The following is a 19,195-nucleotide window of genomic DNA, read 5'->3' as shown; positions in this document are numbered from 1 at the left end:
TTTTCATCATTTTGGACGACATAGTATGACTTTTTTTTCACGACATACTATACTATTACTTTTTTTCATGACTTTTTTCATGGTTTTGGACATCATACTATACTATGACCATTTTTGATGATTTTGGATGACATACTATAACTTTTTTTCATGATTTTGGATGACATACTATATTATGATTTTTTTCATGATTTTAAACAACATACTATACTGTGACTTTTTTTCATCATTTTGAACGACATACTATACTGTGACTTGTTTTGATGATTTTGGACGACATACAATGACTTGTTTTGATGATTTTGGACGACATACTACACTATGACTTTTTTTCGGGATTTTGGACGACATAGTATACTCTGACTTCTTTTCATGGTTTTGAAAGACATAGTATGACTTGTTTTGATGATTTTGGACGACATACTATAACTTTTTTTCATGTTTTTGCACTACATACTATACTGTAACTTTTTTTCATGGTCATGGACAACAGACTGTAATATTACTTTTTTCGATGTTTCTGGACGTTATACTTTACTATGACTTTTTTGATGATTTTTGACAACACACTATCCTATGACTTTTTTTTCATGTTTTGGACGACATACTATAGTATGACTTTTACTATGAAATATCATGAATGTGAGAATTTCTTTTTCTTGTATACTTGGAAGGGGTACAGCCACATTAAATGTCTTCAAATTATTAACAGTAATGTAGTTATTACTGTAATTTTATCTTAACTGGTTTACAATACACTGTAAAACTGTATAATATTTATTTGTTTTAAACAGCATATTATACAATGTAGATGTATCTTGTGAGGAGTGTATCCTACATGATAAAATAAGCAGACACCACAAAGTGATTTGGGTTTTCTGTTTATGTAAATTGTTCATGTAAAGGATATGTCAGATTCTGACATGTTTGACCCGATCAAAACAGATGAACAGAAGCAGACATCTGCTCTGAGTTTTCATCACCAAATGTTCAGCATTATTTTATACAAAATTGCACATTTCAAAACACAGGTTTTTTGTTGTTGTTGTCAGTTCAGTTGCATGGAATGGGACTGGGGACAGATTTCATATTCTGAAAACAAAATAAAAAAAAGAATCTGACCAACCAAAAATACTGTCAGGAACATGTTACACCATGTTGGAAATCCAGAAGTCTCACACTAGCAGTCATACACAACATTTTACTGATCAAATTAAAAATCTGCCATTAAAACAAACTTCTTCAGCAAAACCAAATTTTCAAGTATAATAACTTACAATCTGAAAATGATCAAACCAAAGAAAAAAATTACCAAAATGGACATTCCCTAATTTACACACTTTCTTTTCAGAAAAGCATTTCATCAAAAGAACTTCTTTGCTGCTGCTTCTTGTTGACTTCTAAAAGACAAAAGGAGAGACACAAAGCATTAGAGTGGTGAAAAGGTAATCAGATATTTTACTTAAGTAAAAGTAGCAATACCAGTGTGTGTAGTTACAAATTAACGTCCTGCATTCAAAGTTAATTAAAAGTATAAAACGGTAAGCAACAAAATATACTTGTTCCAAGTACCAAAAGTAAAAACAATCATTTTCCAGAATGACCCGTTACAGAATAATATACAGTGTGGAATATCACTGAATTATAATAAGTGATGTGTTCAGGTCACAAAAATGTCGTAGCATAACGTGTCATAAAAAGTAGTAGTAAAAGTAGCAGTAATGGTGCAGTATGCCACAAAAGCTGTAATAATGTCACCAAAAAGTCATAAAAAAAACCTACATAATATAATATTTAAAAAAAATGTCTAGGGAAATGACATAGTATAGGTTGTTATAAAAATCTTTTTAAAATGCATGGTATGGCATAAAAAAATATAAAGTCACAGTAGTGTATGACATAAAAATACAATTGAAATGTCATGAGAATTCATAAAAAATGTCACAGTATGTCATAACAACGCCATAAAGAAATCGTAGTACAGTATTCCTCTAAAAAGTCATAACATAGTACGTGATATTAAATCATAACAAAGTGTCATTGTATAGTGTGTCATAAAAATCATGAAACCATCATAGTACAGTATGTCATTAAATTAAAAGAAATGTTATGGTATAGTATGTTGTCAAAATCATGAAAAACAGTCATAGTGAAGTATGACATCCAAAATCATGAAAAAAAAGTCACAGAATAGCATGTCGTCCAAAATCATGACAAAAAAAGTCAAAGTATGTTGTCCAAAATCATAAAAAAAAAAAAGTAATATATTGTCCAAAACCATGACTTAAAGTCATGGTAGAGTATGTCACTAAAAAATATGAAAAAAAAAAAGTCATAGTATAGTATGTCGTCCAAAGTAATCAAAACAAGTCATAGTATAGTGTCGTCCAAAGTAATCAAAAAGTCATAGTATAGCATGTCGTCCAAAGTAATCAAAAAAAGTCATAGTATAGCATGTCGTCCAAAGTAATCAAAAAAAATCATAGTATAGCATGTCGTCCAAAGTAATAAAAAAAAAGTCATAGTATACTATGTCGTCCAAAGTCATGAAATAAAACAGTCATAGTATAGTTTGTCATCCAAAACCATAAAACTGTCATGGTATGTTATAAAAATCATAAAACTGTCATAGTATAGAATGTCATAACAATACCATAAAAAGTCATAGTACAGTATGTCAGAAATATCATTTTAAAAAGTCATGGTATAGCATGTGAAAATCATAAAAAATGTCATTAAGTTCTTGTATAGTATGTCATCAAAATGCCATTATAAAGTAATATCATAAAAAGTCATAATATTAAAAAAAAATATATATAGCTAGTACGGTATGTTATACAAAAAAATTAAAGTCATGTTTGAGTATGAAAAAAAAAAAAATCATAATGTTGGTGTTGTACTTGGTCTTAACTGTCCTTCTTTTTGACAGGTGTCCTGGTGGAGCAGACACAACTATCAATATGCAACCGGATATTAAGATGTGTCTACTTCCCTTCAAAGCTACCTGTGAGTGAAAATGAGCTTTGTGCATGTGCGTCCAGCTCCACAAAGACTGACACATGTAACACAGCATCAGGCATACAAGTCTGACTTATAGAATCTGTATGCTGTTGTCCATTGTTATATTGTTTAGATAAATATATATATTTTGTATATTTACTGATTTATTTTCACCAATAATTTACAGGATAGCTAAATGTTTGTTTACTTTTGTCCAGCTTTGTTGTTTTTTATTGTTTTGTTTTTTTTAGCTTTATTTCTGTTTCGATAAATACATCAAGTACAACAAATATGTATGTATGCGTTCATATACTTTGCGAATAAAGCTGATGCCGAGTCTGGTGAGAGAGTTGTTAAAATTCTCGAGGACTCTTATTGTCAAATAAAAACAACAATGTCTTACTTGTACATGATGTAGCAGAAGAACAGGACTGACTGGACCACGATGAAGATTGCAAAATGAACAGTTGATAAGCAGGAAGGCATGGGAGGCACCTCGGGGCACTTAAAGGCCTTCTCAGCAGGGTTCTGTGAATGAAAACACACATACACAAAATTCAGTCATGTCTGATCTACTTTCTCAACTGCTTCTAAGAAGTTCGTCTCTCTGATCCATACCTGAGCACTACGCTGAACCAGGTGCTCCACGTCCCTTTTGACCGTGTGCAGATGTTCCTTGATGTCGTTGAAGTGCTGCATGGTCTCGTATGTTCCCATCCCACCTGTGTTACCCTGGTGTTGCACTGAGCCGATCTGTTTCAGTGACTCATAGAAGGAGTTTCTGCAGCAACAAAGAGAGGACACACTGAGTCCCTGCAGAAGCACTGTGCAAAAACATTAATACTGCAACTGCTTCCCCCAAAGGACTGCCAGGAACAATATTTACTGCCACAGCCTTTTAATACCGAACAAATATCTCTGCAACATAGTCCAGACATTTACTTTGACAATGTGACCTGTGTGCTGAGTGAATCCATGTTGGGAAACATGATGTACAGTAAATATGCTGTGTGGTATCATTTATTGACAGTAATACAAATTGTCCGAAATTAATCCTTTAATCCCCATTCACTGGAGGCTACATATTCTCAAAGTTTGAAAAACACAAAATTACCATCTGATAAAAGAGGTCATGATTGCTGAATTAATCCCTTATAAAAACATGTTCTTACAACAGATTACAAGTACAGGAGGTTAAGAAACAGATCACAGAGTGGCGCTAACAGGAATCCAGAGTCTGGTCATGATGCTAAAGACGAAATAAAAAAATAGTTAAAAAAAAAAAAAAAAATTATCTGCGCATTTTGTTTCTCTTAAATTTTATTTATTAATATCACTTGTGCCATGGGGTGGAGGGTTGTTGTGGGGGGTAGGGCCTGAGAGGGCAGAGAAAGCTGGGCACTGAACTGTTGTTTTGACTGTCTTTGTTTAACTAAATTAAACACCCAAAAAAAATATCAGTCTGCTCTTCACAAAAGTGCTGTAGTACGCGAAATCAGCCTGCTTTTTGAAGGTCAGACTCGACCACATTTTTACTCTGTCTTGTCTCTGTCTTAAGAGGACTCCGAATTTTATTTCACAACAGGTCAAGATCACAACTGCGGGAATATTAAATTGCCTGTACAAAAATAGGAGTGTTGAATAGCTGAATAGAGATGGTTACGTTGGAAAAAAGGAGGAACTAAAAAAAAAAAACATCTTTAAATAAATTCAGTTACTGTAAACTTATTATACGTTTTCTTTGGGAGAGTAGAGTCAAGAAGCTTTGTGTCTTTCCAAACTGAGACCATTGATACCACCCTGTCTGTCAGTTAAATATGAGGCTACAGCCAGTTACCTTATCTTAGCATAAAGACTGTCAACAGGGAGACAGCTAGCTGGCTTTGTCCAAAATTCAGAAGAAAAAAAAAAGAATCTTAGCCACACCTCTAACACTCACTAATCAACATGTTAAAAATTATTTAAACATACCAAAAAAAAGACAATTTGTGGTTTCAGATGATGCAAGTTGACCCGTTCAGAATGATAACCATAATTCATAATCTAAAAAAATGAGTGAAAGCCTCCTCAAGTTGGAACAACAACTCGAGAAGTTGATGAAACTTTGGTACATGAGTTGACGTCATATATGCAGAAACTTGGCAGACGGAAATAAATCATTGATGGTAATAATCTCTTAACTAATTCATATATCGCATGCCAACGTTTTGCTTTTATGTATTTTGTAATATGTTATTAGATGGTAACCGTTAGCTGCTGTCCATGTAGAGTAGATCTAGATATGTTAGAAAAGATGTACTAGTTCAGCGACAAGTCTGGGACAAGATCACTCTGATAACAGTTTGAAGCTTTAATTACAATGTGTTGTTTAAATGATCTGAGCAATAAAATACAATACATCCTCTTTGCAGCGTCCATGTTGTTTCCATATAACAACTTAAAGTTCATGAACACAGCAAAGTTGGAAGAAAGACTTCCCAACTCAGGAAACAATCTGAGGAGCACTTGAATGCAGCAATGCTGCTTTATCCTGTGTCACTGGACCCACTTAGGAAGGTTTATGTGTTTGACTGTCTCTCTTGGAGTCACTATCTGTCCATGCATCATTCACTGTCACGGCTCGCCAGTAATAAAATGTCAAAACTGCAAATCTGTTTCTTCACTTTCAATTTCATCAGCAGATGAAGCACAGTCCAGTGTGTCTCAGAAGAGAATGAAGACGTCTAAGCCTGGATCATATTTCTCAACAAAATGTAATTTCTTAAAGTTGATTACTTACATGGAGAAAGCAATAAGTTCCCCTTATCATCTTAAACACATCTAAGACGATTACGAAGGAAAAAAGTGACTTGACAAATGAAAGGAATTCCAGCGGCGTAAGTAGAAAGGCCCCGAGGGGAGGATTGTGACAAGAAATCAATTGGAGGTAAGCCATGTTTTGCCTGCGTATGACAGATGTATTTAAAGACTACTAATCTGATAAGGACAAAATGGTGCTAAGATGGTGGCCTTTTCTTGCTCGGCCACATGGCTGAGGTCTGGAGGGGCCGTACAGGGATGACATATAAACAAAATCTAATTTGTTTCAGGAAGAGGGGAAAAACATCTCCCTGGAGAAAGTAAGTGAGCATTTATTAAAGCCTACATCTAATCTTCATCTGCTACAAGTGACCCATTTATGAGCTGAAAGCCCTCCTTGGAGTCTGCCGTGAAGTCCTATCATAAACTCTGTGTTTAAAAGACGGGCCAGGATAAACTGAGAGCTTAATCTATAAAGTAATACAGATCAGTCGCTCACATTAGCACATTAGGAGGAGCAGCTGCAGCCTTTTGACGCCGTCTCAACTTATTTACTGTGTCAATCAGCTTACTCCTGTGCACCTCTGATAATGTGCTTCTTCAATGTGAAGCATTACAGAAACTCTGTCTTTCCGTGCTGTACATACAATATAATTCACTTACAGAAGAGCCGAATTAGCAAATGAGACACATTGTAAGTGAGAGTCTGGGTCCATGTGAGTTATGGGTCAACAATATAATAAAGAAAATCATGTATGCAAAATCATCTGAGGATGAATGTCCTGTTGGATTTAGGGCATATAAACAGCTTGCTTCTTTTATGATACATGAGACTAAGAGATTAATGTTACATAAAATAAAATCTTTAATATCTTGTGATTCTGATTAAGTCTTAATGCAGATGGTGTGTTCAAATTAAGACGCACAATCAAACTGCGGCCACGGGACAAATGTGACGTCACTATAAATTAACCCACTCTTTGTCTTGATGGTTGGTTTTTAAAGAACACCAGAGTCAAAAAGGTGATGTTGGATAACTCAGAACTCTATTATTGTTATTCATTAAAATCTCCTCAAATTTAAAAGAAGGGTTCTGAAGAAGACATTGTTGTTAAATCTGTTGCGTGCTCACAATGACTAAGCCTTCAAGCACCTTACAGAAGCATCAGAACCAAGCACTAAACATCAAAATATTACAATCTGAACACCTAATCAGGCTTACTTACTATAAGTACCAAAATCAAACAGTCGTGGAAGGCACACCATCACAAAATCTCTTAAGCTGTATTATGTGAGCATTAACAGCCTGTTCATGCTTGTGATGTCATCTGAGAGTGGTGAAGACAACATTTCTATCACCGAAGAAGAAGAAAAGTTTACAGCTGGATATTACCACACCTATCATGCTGTGTGTCTTAGCAACATAGAATTCTTATTAATTGGGAGATGGTATCTTTTAAAGGGGCCTTTTTATGCTTTTCTGTATATTGTTGGATGGTGGCCCGGGGGTGCAGTGTTTAGCACCACTGCCTCATAGAAAGAGCATTCCAGGTTTAAATCCACCAGCCAGCTGGGGCCCTCGTATGTGGAGTATCTACGTTCTCCTCGTGTCAGTGTGGGTTTTCTCCTACAGACCAAAGACATGCAGGTTAATTGGTGACTATAAATCACCCGTAGGAGTTGACGTGTGTGTCTCTATGTGTTAGCCTTGTGATAGTCTAGCGACCTGTCCAGGGTGTACCCCACCTCTCACCCACTGTCAGGCTCCAGCCCCCGATGACCCTCGACAGGATAAGCAGTTACGGACGATAAATGAATGAATGAATGTCGGATGTTCATATTAAAAAAGTTTCAAATGAGGTAAACGTATGTAAAAAAATAATCCCTGTGAGCAGAAACGTCAGTTCTGAATACTGTTTCCAACTGTTCTTTGTACTTCGGCTACAATATGATGTCATAGTGTGCCAGATTTCTTTATATTGTCTTCTGCTCCAGGCACGATACTGCAAGTGTTTACATTGTGTAGCCTTCACTGCTACATGTAGCTACATGCTAATGTCAGGGAAACATGTATGCTTCATTGCTGACATCGTAAATTTCTTCCTGATTTCAGATCATATTCTGATCATATTAGAAGCTTTTAGATGTAATATTTGACAGCAGGAAGTGCTGCTATTCTCCGTTCCAGTCGATTTCCCGGCTACAATATGGACGCATAAAGAGAACTGGATACAGCATTAGAGGCAGGGTCCCCTTCATTCCTATAAAAAGTTGCCCAGTGGCCCATGAAGCCGAAAAAGTATGGCTGCTAGTATAAAATTAACTGATTGCTTCCACACCGTGTGGCCCACGGAGTGAATGCACTAGAATCTTCAACTGTCTGAGCCAGCTTCCCCTTTAGTGCTCTGCTAACTTGAATGATGATACAATGATTTAGTCTTGCAGCTCTTCTGGACACTCGAAATATTATTGGACTGAATGGATCAAATCCTGATAGTAAAACTAGTCATAAAAAATGCATCCACTGATTAACAGACGTCTCTGTAAGTTAATGGGAAAAAGTCTTTTTGGAGTCACAGGGCACCAAGTCACAGATGTAATTCCACTGTTTGGCCACAACAAAAATTGGGTTCAAAGCCTGGCACACTTCCTGAGGGCCGCAGGCTACAATGAGGGTGCAGAGGTGCCATGATACGGAAGACATGGAAACGCTGACCTATCAGATCAAACTGGGCTTAAAGAGACAGGCACTAAAATGGAGCATTTCAGACAGCAGGTGAATACAGGTGTTCCAGCACAGACAATATGAGGAAATAAACTGTTTTTTGAACAATAAATGTGACGTGAAAACCTGGTCCAGTAGAAACCTTAAATGGGCGACAGTAGCTCAGTCCATAGGGACTTGGGTCAGGAACCGGAGGGTTGCCAGCTCAAGTCCCCATCTAGGCCAAATATGGAGTGTGGACTGGTAGCTGAGGGGCCAGTTCACCTCCTGGGCAATTGCTTGGGCACATGTACATGGGCAGCCCCCTCGCTCTGACATCTCTCCATTTAGTAAATGTAAAAGGTCCTGTTTGTGCATGTGTGTGTATTTCGGGCCTGTGTGATAACAAAGTGAAAAAAATTGATTTCTTCTCAGGGATTAATAAAGTATATCTTCTTAAATACAAGTATGAACCTGAAAATGAGTATAAATAAGTCCCCTTAAAAAATGAGTCACCTTCTCCTTCCTGGCCACAATTTTTAGGCTGTTAATAAACTGTCTGAGAATACATCCGAGCGTCTGCAAAGAAGTCCAGTGTAGTCCTGGTTTTCAGCTGAGATCAAGGCAGTGTGATGATTATCTCATTTAGTGCTGAGGCCTTTGGCGTGTGTGCACGTGCATGTGACTGATCGTCACTGCAGCTGGATTATCAGGCTGGCAGACACCTGTGATGTCGCAGCCACTGCATCCTGAGATTAAATATGATTTGAGGGATTTAAACGCCGGGATTTCCCTTGTTTTTCTGGAGTATCACAGATCTCTCTTTATGTCTGTTGCAAAAACAACAGCTAGTTTTTAAGACTGACAAAACGTGAACAACAATGACACTGTTGTTACTTACCTCAGCTCATTCAGATTTTTAAGGACCTCGTGCTGGTTGGCTAGGACTGAGCCCAACTGTTGTTGACCTGCAGCATCCAGCTACAAGACAAATACAACATAAAGGTCTGAAGGTTAAACACTCCGGTGTTGATGTTTGATAAAGCTGTCATAAAAAAAGCTTTATTAGTTTTGATAACCTGTCATAAAAACAGCGGGAGTACACAGACATGACACTGAAGTAAATGCTTTATGTTGATGATTTGTTTGAGCAAGTCAGCAGTGGGCTCTTATGATTCCAGTACATTTTGACAAATCAATAAAATGACTGGAAATTAATCAAAGCCTTGTAGAAAGAAAACCACTGACTATTAATGAGATAACTACATCTGTGAAAAGTTAAATGCTTTATAAATCCTGCACTCATTGTTGTGTGTGTCTGCTGTAAACATCTCTTGGCAATGACACGCTCACCTGTCCCGACTCAGCATTCATTCCCTTCTTGGCGACCTCATCAGTGATAACAGAGACATATCGGCGCTGCTCGTCCAGGATCATAGCGAGCTGCCGGTGGAGCTGTTTGATCTCCAGGTGGATCCGGTTCTGGCCTTCAAACACCTGACGGATCTCCCGGTCATTCACGCTCTCGTACAAGTCCTCAACTGCAGAGGATATAAAGAAACAATGAATGAAATCAAAACTTTCATGAAGTATTTTGTTTGGGCATACGAATGTGTCTTTGAATAAATACAATTTAACGTGGTTTGTTCAGATTATATAACAGTAAAATATAAAATAAAAAAATGTCATGGCTCTCTTAATGGCCAGTTTTGGTTTTAGAAAACTAACTTGGCTCTCCCTGGACGTCTGGGTGCTCTTTCTGAAACTCCTCTTTCTTTTTGTCGAGCTCTTGCTGGAAGTTCTGAAATTCCTCCTGGTACTTGTCCTTCTCTTCTTTAGGAATCTCAGACTCAGGTGGGGGCTTCAGTGGGAGAGACAAAAAAAAAGAAAAACCCTCTCAGAACTCAATAGAGGCCGTGCTCAGGCTATGTGGTGCACACGCATGCGTGCGCACACAGAGACACACAGCTACAGGGAAGTGAACTGCACACACAGGATTGTGAAAAGTATGAGGAGCTCTAGGAAAATGGAGTTACCGGCTGCTGGCCTGGCTCTGTGAGTCTGAACAGCAAGAAGGACAAAACATCGTGGTCATCTGAGGGAGGAAAGAAAGAAAAAGAAAATTACAACAGACATAAACATACTTTCAACTATAGCAGCCCTTTACATTACTGCATAACAAGGTAATAAGGAGGTAAGATGAGGAGAGAGATGGGCATGACAACAGTCCTACTGGGAAGGTTACTGTGAAATAACCTCAAATCAGTTTTTGTCTCCACACCTGACGATATATGAAAAATAATTTTGCATTTCTGCTCAGTCACTTAAACTAGACTGCTTTCTGATTGGTTAAAAAGGGACAGTAGAGTTTTAGTTAGAGGACAACAGAGAAACTGACAACTTTAAAGGGACAGTTCACCCCAAATATTTATCAGTCTAGATTGTTTTGGTGTGAGTTGCTGAGTGTTGAAAATATCAACCGTAGAGATGTCTGCCTTCCGTTTAATATAATGGAACAAGACGGCACTTGGCATGTGGTGCTCAAAGCAGACCACGTTGTGAGCAGTTTCATGTAGGAACTATTTTCTTTCTACCGAACTACAGCCACCAACAGTATCACAGCACAGACGGAAGTGTGCATCTACTGCTAGCTCACCTAGCAACACTGGGCTAGCTAATGTAACAGCTGAACCAAGGAAGACATTTTGTTTTAAAATTAATGTTTACATCTCATGCAGTCACAAGCAAGAGCCTCTTGTCCATGAGTAGATGCACACTTCCTTCTGCACTGTGATATGGTTGGTGGGTGTAGTTCAGTAGAAAGAAAATAGTTCCTACATGAAACTGCTCACAACAAGGTCTGTGGATTATCTTGAGTAACTGGGTCATGATTTCTGGAAAGAGACATTGCTGTTGAGTTTTTCAGATTTTTTTGGGGTACTTTGAGCACCACAAGCTGAGTGCCATCTAGTTCCATTACATTATATTCCATTATATTGGAGAGAAGGTAGACATCTGTACAGCTGATGGCTCCAACACTCTGCAATTCACTGTCCCTTTAAAGGTTTTTTTAAACACAAAATATAAAATATTATAACAATAATAATAATACCTGCTAAACCTCCAGTGGCAGCTGAAATGCCAAAGAAGCCTTCGCTGGGAATGATCATGTTGTCTACCTTTGTGCAGAACTCAAAGTCCTCTTTGTCTGGAGTGAAACCATTGTTGATCATCACCTGAGGAGGAACATGAACAAGTGATGCAGCTAAACTAAAAACCACTGACTGCGCTGATCATCAGACATGATGCGTTTTATGACATCAGTGACACGATGTTGTTAATGAGGTAGAAGCGTATTTTTCTCTTCATATACAGTTTCATATATGCAGGTAATAACTTGTGTTAATTAATGTTTCTCCTACCGTCAGCGTCTTCTTGTAGTACGTTATTTTGGCTCTGACAGGATAGGGTTTGTTGCGGAAGTCTCGTAAACATGTGCCGAGAGCTTGTGTGGTGCCGTCACTGGATCAAAAACAACAAAAAATATAACCATTACATTCATCTATACACAGCTCTGCACGCTACATGAACACTACACATGAGCAGGGAAAATACAGTGTGATTAGAGCTTATTAAATAAGTGAATAACATTAATGCCCATGTATGTTTTTGTAAACACTTGTTGTGGACCAGTAAACAGTGTGAAATTCTAAGACAGACTGAAATGGCATTGAAAAAGTGATTTAAAGCTTTCACCGGCCCGCAGAGATTAGGAAAGATAGAGGATTATTTACTTTCCAAGCAAATATAATCATATTTCCTAATCTCCTTTAAGTTGTTAAAATTTGAGTTGGTGATGACATCAGAGCAAAGCAAAAGAAATGTTTACTTACTTCTGATGGTCATAAACAAGGTTTCCATTGTTTCCCACAATAACTATGGCAGGGTTATTTTTCTGGAATAAAGATGGAAGAAAACAAGGAAACACATTAATCCTATTTTTCATCTGAAGCCCAAAGGTGGCTCTGATTTTAGGTAATCTCATTCACAAATGTCAATCCCATACCTGAAATAAATATTGTTTTATACTATTATAATATTTGTTTTTATATGAGAGTGATCCATTTATCTACTTGTAAAACATATAGATAAAAGAACAAACATGTAAAAGTATTTAAATTAACACAAACATGTAAACAAATTAAAACCTCACAGGTTTCAACAAAAGAGAAAAGAAGACATGTATATATGTTTTCACGTTTTTTAACCACCAAAATGACCCAAAACTAATAGGTATGATGCTGACCACTGCTGGAAACATACAATCATTGATAGTTATGTCTAATCAATAAACACCAACCTTCCCGTCATTGTCAAAAGAGTCAAAGAAGATTCCAACTCCATTCCACTGGTCGGCAGCACCGTACACTGGACCGTCGAGGCCTTGTGATGTAGTGAACCACACAGCCTGGTAGACAAAGACAATGTGGTACAAATATTAGTTTGTTGTAGCATCCTTTACAACATTTTGTGATTGTTTTTTGATTTGCCTCTTTGGTTTCTCTCCTGTCGAATAAGTTGTTCACGGCTGTGAATGGATTTGCAGTCATCAATGTTGTCCAGGTGTGTTTTAACTATATCTACAGCAGAACAATGTCATAAAATGCACTTTAAATCTTCAAACTATATGTGGCACGAATCAATTCTTGTGTATGCACTCATATGATGGGGTTGATACCATATTATATTGATTCTTTAGACAATATGACAGGATATTTGCCGATATCACAGAGTCTGCCATCATATGCTTTTAATTTGTATCGATTCAGGGGCCTTCAATCGATATGAGATGACGCCAGTAAATATCTTCAAGTTTTTTCTTGATTGTTTGCCTTTGTCTGCCTGGTGTCAGGCTACTAGTACTGTTTGAACGTTTAAAAAAAAGAAATAGTGACGCAGACACACCAATACAGAGTATGAGACTGATGTGTTGCACAGAGAATTCATAGCTATTGCTAATTTTCAACAACTACATGTACACCTAAAATGTAATGTTTTAAACATCATCATGCTGTTCACAACAGTTCTTGTGTCAGGTACGGAAACCAAGCGGCAACCTCCAGAGCTAAAAAATGAAGCAAACATCTGAGTGCCAAAAACTGCAGTTTCTCGCATGGCCACTTGAGGCTGGCTTCAGAAGCGAGTGAATCCCCATATTCCCTCGTTTTCATGCCCAACTTTACAGCGGAAATGTTTACAGCCTTGAACAAGAAAACAATTTTGGTCCATATAGCTAATTTAAAGCCTCAGTGTGTAAAAATGGTGTGTAACAATGACATCAGCGGTCAAATTCTAGATTGCAGGGCTCACTCGCACTCACTCGCTCACCCCTCCCGTCGGGTAAGTGACGGTGGCCTCGTAGGACAGAAAGCCTTACACAGACAGAGATGGCATCATCCACGAGTTTTTCAAGTTTTTCAGGAGTAGGCCTATCTAGCGATGAGGTGAATATCTATTTAGGAATCTAAACCATGTTATGATATTGTAGTGACCCTGCAGTAAATGTTCTGTTATAATGGCATGTTTGGAATTGAATGAGTATAGGCAGGGGTGCGGGGTGCAAGTGTGACGGGGATGAGAGCTGTGTGAGTGCGCGTGCTGGTGTGTGTATGAGCGAGCTGGAGGAGAGAGCAGTAGTGATGGTGTGATGAAGCCCCGTGAATGTGTCGAATTTTTCAGGCGGATTGCTTCGCCAAAAGGCCGATCACACGAAGCCCCGTTTAACAGCTCATTTAGGAGTACTGACATCTGCTGTCATTTGATGTACAGCAGTCCTACTGTGATATTACACGTGGATCTGGCATACACATAATGATGCTTAATGATGATGATTACGTCAGAATCCCCCATGAGGTATTGTAAAGCCAGATGAAATGAATCTATCCTGAACGTGGTATATAAGTAAAGTGCATACACACACAGATATATGTATATATACATATATATATGTGTGTGTGTGTGTGTGTGTGTGTGTGTGTCCCCACACAAGGTTAGAGTGCTTGTGTGACTGGGTCACTCAATCCTCTGCACTTAACGATCTTCAGAATCACCTCAGTGTGGCAATCCGTCCGTCACGGCACTCACATTTGCGACTTAAAATAGTTTTGAGCAAGCAAAATAAGCTTAAATCATTCAGCACGCTGTGCGAGCAGCCTACAGTTTTCAACCAGCAGCAGAAACGAAAGGCGAATCCCACTGATTGTGGGTTGAACGGGGGTCACAGACACAGACAGTAATGTATTCCTGTCTCAATAATATCCTCTTCTTGGCGTCATGACTGCCCAGAAGTACCTGAACAGCCGAGCCAGCCGAACACAGACCGTACGTGATGTGTCAGAGGACAAACAAGCCGTTCATGGCCCACAAACCTCACCGCACTTTAGGGACTGTTCGTTAATTATGAAGGGACTTGTCAGGGGAGGAGGGTGGCTGGTTGATTTTTATTTCATTTATTTATTTTATTTTGATCCCCCCTATGTTAATCACTTATTGATGCTGTTTTTGAAGTATGAATAAGTCAGTAAGTAATTTATTCCATTGAAATATCAGTGATGTATTATAGAAAAGTGATTTATCTTTTTATAAATGACAAAAGGCACATCTGCCTCATTTTCGCTGTGGTATCGTGATATTACTCAGAACTATGATATTTTCATTGGTATCGTACCGTGGGTCCTAATTTTGGTACCGTGACAACACTAATCTGGAGGGGGTTCATCTGCAAAAACTAATGAACAACTAAACAACGATATTCGGTATTCGGCCAAGTGTTTAATAATATTCGGCTTCGGCTACAAATTTTCATTTCGGTGCATCCCTACAGCTAAATTCTTGTTTGTTTGTTCTGATATAACTCACCCTTTAAATTCTACAAAGTCTTAAAGTTACACTTAATTAAGGGCAGGCCACTCTGAGTGAAAGGATGTCTCTCGTCCATATATGGTCATTTCTGGCCCCCCAAAAAACCAAGATGACAACTGTCGAAATGCCAAACTCAAGGCTTCAAAACGGGACTCCACAAACCAAAAGAAGATGTCAAGGTAGCTACATCCATTATACAGACTATGATGGAAACGCTTGTCATTTAACCTTGTGGACATGTCACACCTCATTAAACAGGATGTGCACCTTTACTTTAAAGTTTCTCCATAATGGTCAAACATAGTCTGATAAGCAACATTTTATTTATCTGTTGTGACAGGACAGGAGTAAGTAAATTCTCAGTTCTCATTACAGGTTATCTTTATTTCTCACATCAGCATGGTCAGCATGTAGTGAGGTTCTGTGTGTTTATCAATTATGAGGTTAGATATCATTGCATGTTTGGTTGTGGATTAAGTGTAAGTTTAAGTGTCTGTAACAATACTTCCTGAGTTTGGAGAATATTAGCATGTTTCAACCTATTTTTCATTCATTGCTCTGCCTGAGGAAAACATGTTGTTAGTCTAAAGTAAGACAGGTTTACTAACTAAGATAAGGAAATCTGACTAAAGCACAAGTAAGTCAGAATGTGACCAATATCAACTTTAGTTAAAGATGCAGACACAGCTACAGAAGCTACAGACACATTTTGTTTGGTGTTCAATAAGTATTGAGGTTTAATACCCAGCCGTAGCATAGATGCATAGAGTAGTAATAGTGCGCTCTCTGGCAGGACAAACTGTTCTGGACTTACAGTATATTAATTATAAACAAAAATTAAGTAACAACTGTGATTGGAAGTCCATTATTCAATTGGATGGCGTGGTACACTCCCTAAAATAAAACCGGTTTGCCTCATTAACCAACACAGAAGTTTTACCCTTCCTTACCAAACCGTCTGCTCCCATTCGACCTCTTCCTGATACTCTGAAGGTCACCTCGGCCTCCCAGTGCTCGAAGCTGACTTTGTTTTTCGTCCACACACTGCCTCTCTGACTCCTGAGGGATGGCGTAATGCGCACCTGGTCTGCACTAGGGATAGCATCTGGGATAGAAAGGAGAGAATGTGCAAAAATTTAGAGTGCCATAACTAATTAATAATTTCGAAATTCAACAACACATGCTGTGTTTTATAAGAAAAAAATTGAACAAAGAAGTAGTCATTTTCTGTGTGTTTCCTTCTTCTACTCAAGCTAATATGAAAAAGCTAATGCCAGCTAACATGTCATACTGTTATCCCAAGCCAGCATTATCAGGGTGTGCCTACTATTTAATCTTTTATCTGCCTCAGGACCTGATTCTCATATTGGAGAATACCTTCCTTAGATCTGTCAGTGCAACCTAAGTTCGCTCTGAGTCACATAAACATGTGTGTACTTGTGCTGAAACAAGAATCAAATCAGCAGTGATCTTGATAATTAATTATTAATATATTTGTATCACTTGCTGCTTTTCTGACAGACAAAACAAGTAATATGAAGACATGTACTGTAGGGCTTTAGAAACTTTTTTTGTCTCAGTTTTTGAACATTTTACAAACTAAACAACAGTTAACTCAATATTAGATTATCTGTTTAAGTCAAATCCCAAAACATTACAAAGTTACGGCTTCTCAATTGTGAGGATTTGCGGCTTTTCTTTGTCTCATGTGACAGTAAGCTATATAAAGTTTTGTACTGTTGGTTGGACAAACATTTTGGGCATTCCTGATGTAATCAAAACCTCCCTGGTCTTTTTTATGCCAGCCCACATCTCTCTCTCTCTCTCTCTCTCTCTCTCTCTCCTTGTTCCACTCATTATGGAGGTGTTTCTTGTCTTCTGTCAAACATGGCAGAGAAAGTATCCCCAAAAGACACTTTATGGTGTCATATTTGACTCTGGGAAAATGTGACTAACATATTAACCAGCAGCAGATTAATAGTCTATAGCTACAGCCCCCTGAATCAATGCTGATTTAAAGGGAATGCAGTGTAATCTCATGCTGCTGCTTACTGAATGCTCATATCAGCAACTGGCAGGTCACTGTGTGATGCAAGAATCCAAAGGCCCATTCGTGCAGGAGGAAGTTCAACACTTGACTGGCATGTGTCTGCATAGACTCTCGCAGACAGTCACGGCCTGTAACATGCTGTATTTAATAAGCCAAGTCTTTACACGGTTGAATATAAGCCTGACATAAAGCTACACTGCTAACATGTGTGGACTGTCTGGTGCAGTTTTGAATAGGTGAAGCAAGCAGCTGTCATTTCCCAACATCCTGAGCGGAAACACGTCGGTTACAAACCGCAAACTGAGCTGTCCTCGTGCCATCTTCATATGTGAGTGTTTCAGGTTTAAGCAGCAGCTCTGTGATGCTGACAGCTGGACACAAACTTACTTCCAGTGTGGATCCAAAACGGGATACTGCCGTCGGTCTGGGACAGGTGCGGTCCTTTGAAGCTGTATTTGTACTCGAAGCGGCGGTGAGGAGGCTCCTCTGACGTCGAGGAACCGGCGGGGATGTCGGCGACACTGCGGTGAAATATTAACGTTGTGAGAAAAGTTAATATCAACACATGAGCGTTGGCAGCCGGGCGCTGTGCTATGGACACCGCCATGTTTCTGTATCACTGCTGACGTAGCGCTGAGACCACGAGCATGACGGGATGCCTGTAGGGCCAACAGGGCGCTTTCTGATTGGTCCGTTATTTTGGTGGTTTTCCTCTTCTTCTCCTGTGTTTTTTTTTTTTTTTTTTAAGAGTACAGCTGAGGTCGTCAAGAGGGGCCTCCTGTACTTAAGTCACGTTGTCTGTAAAATAATATTTTATTTATTTCTGCAAAATAAAATAAAATATATATATATTTTTTTTTTACTTTTAGCACCCCCTACCAAAAAAAAAAAAACCACCACCAAAAACAACAACAGCAAAACAATCTGTATTTGCACTGGTATCTGTACATATATTTATCTTCAACTGCAATTTATATTATCCATATCAAAGTATTCATTACTCCTGCACTGCTCTCACTTTAATTTAATCACCTTAAACTATTCTCTATCCCTTTGTGTATCTGTGTTTTTGTATACATTTTTTGTATACATTGTGTAATAAGCTACTGGGTGCCCTAATTTCCCTCTGGATTATCTATCTATCTATCTATCTATCTATCTATCTATCTATACATTTAAATTTTTACACAAAAGGAATTTGTTTTGGTGTGTTGGTGCCAAGAGGCAACCTCCAGGGCTGACAAGTGAAGCCATTGCCAACGTGCCAAAAACTGCAGTTCATCGACTGGCCACTTGAGGCTGGCTCCAAAACAGAGCAAATCCCCATAGACTCCCATGTTAAAATGCCTGACTTTACAACTAAAATAAACATGTTAACAGCCTGGTGCAAAAAACGTTTTTGATATTTATGACTCATTTCATCATTCCTGACAACTGTACTGGGGGTGAATTTTTTCATATATATATCCCATTTGAACGTTATTAAGGCTTAAAGTTCTGCATTATTAAGGGCGCTGCCATTTTGACTGACAGGCTGTCAGCTAGGCCTCACTGAAAGCCACTTGCCGTGTTGTGAGGTGCTAGAGCGGGCTGGCCAGAGCCTTTCTGAGATTTTTTTTTTTTTTTTTTGTCATTGGACAAATAATAACGCTTGCTGTGCAAATAATTGTGTATTGATACCTGACTGTCCAAGACACCAGTTGAGGAAGTGACATTATATT

The 19,195-nt window shown here is 38.3% G+C and overlaps 1 protein-coding gene across 1 annotated transcript; it reads right to left on the bottom strand.

The window, feature by feature from the left end:
- Positions 1-868: 868 nt before the first annotated feature.
- lman1 (lectin, mannose-binding, 1) lies at positions 869-18,120 on the bottom strand. Its single transcript, XM_049603814.1, has 13 exons — positions 17,862-18,120; positions 16,375-16,529; positions 12,864-12,971; positions 12,397-12,458; positions 11,926-12,025; positions 11,616-11,739; positions 10,540-10,598; positions 10,232-10,364; positions 9,857-10,044; positions 9,405-9,484; positions 3,619-3,781; positions 3,404-3,528; positions 869-1,400 (listed from the first exon to the last, which is right to left on the bottom strand). Exons 1-13 carry the CDS (start codon positions 18,079-18,081, stop codon positions 1,364-1,366), a joined length of 1,554 nt encoding a protein of 517 aa, XP_049459771.1. The 5' UTR covers positions 18,082-18,120; the 3' UTR covers positions 869-1,363.
- Between the last annotated feature and the right edge of the window lie 1,075 nt (positions 18,121-19,195).

The sequence above is a fragment of the Epinephelus fuscoguttatus genome, linkage group LG18 (assembly GCF_011397635.1).
Source record: "Epinephelus fuscoguttatus linkage group LG18, E.fuscoguttatus.final_Chr_v1".
In the NCBI taxonomy this organism is placed as follows: domain Eukaryota; kingdom Metazoa; phylum Chordata; class Actinopteri; order Perciformes; family Serranidae; genus Epinephelus; species Epinephelus fuscoguttatus.
Note: the sequence above shows the minus strand (reverse complement) of the source record. Positions and strands in the feature narration are given on the sequence as shown.

Bases quoted from the DNA above. Each gene is read 5' to 3' on its own strand.
- lman1 (XM_049603814.1), bottom strand. From the start codon at position 18,081: ATGGCGGTGTCCATAGCACAGCGCCCGGCTGCCAACGCTCATGTGTTG. The intron at 16,530-17,861 runs GTAAGTTTGTGT...TTTCTATCCCAG, and splicing joins GTTTTGGATCCACACTGGAA to ATGCTATCCCTAGTGCAGAC. The intron at 9,485-9,856 runs GTGAGCGTGTCA...TTTGTCTTGTAG, and splicing joins TGAATGCTGAGTCGGGACAG to CTGGATGCTGCAGGTCAACA.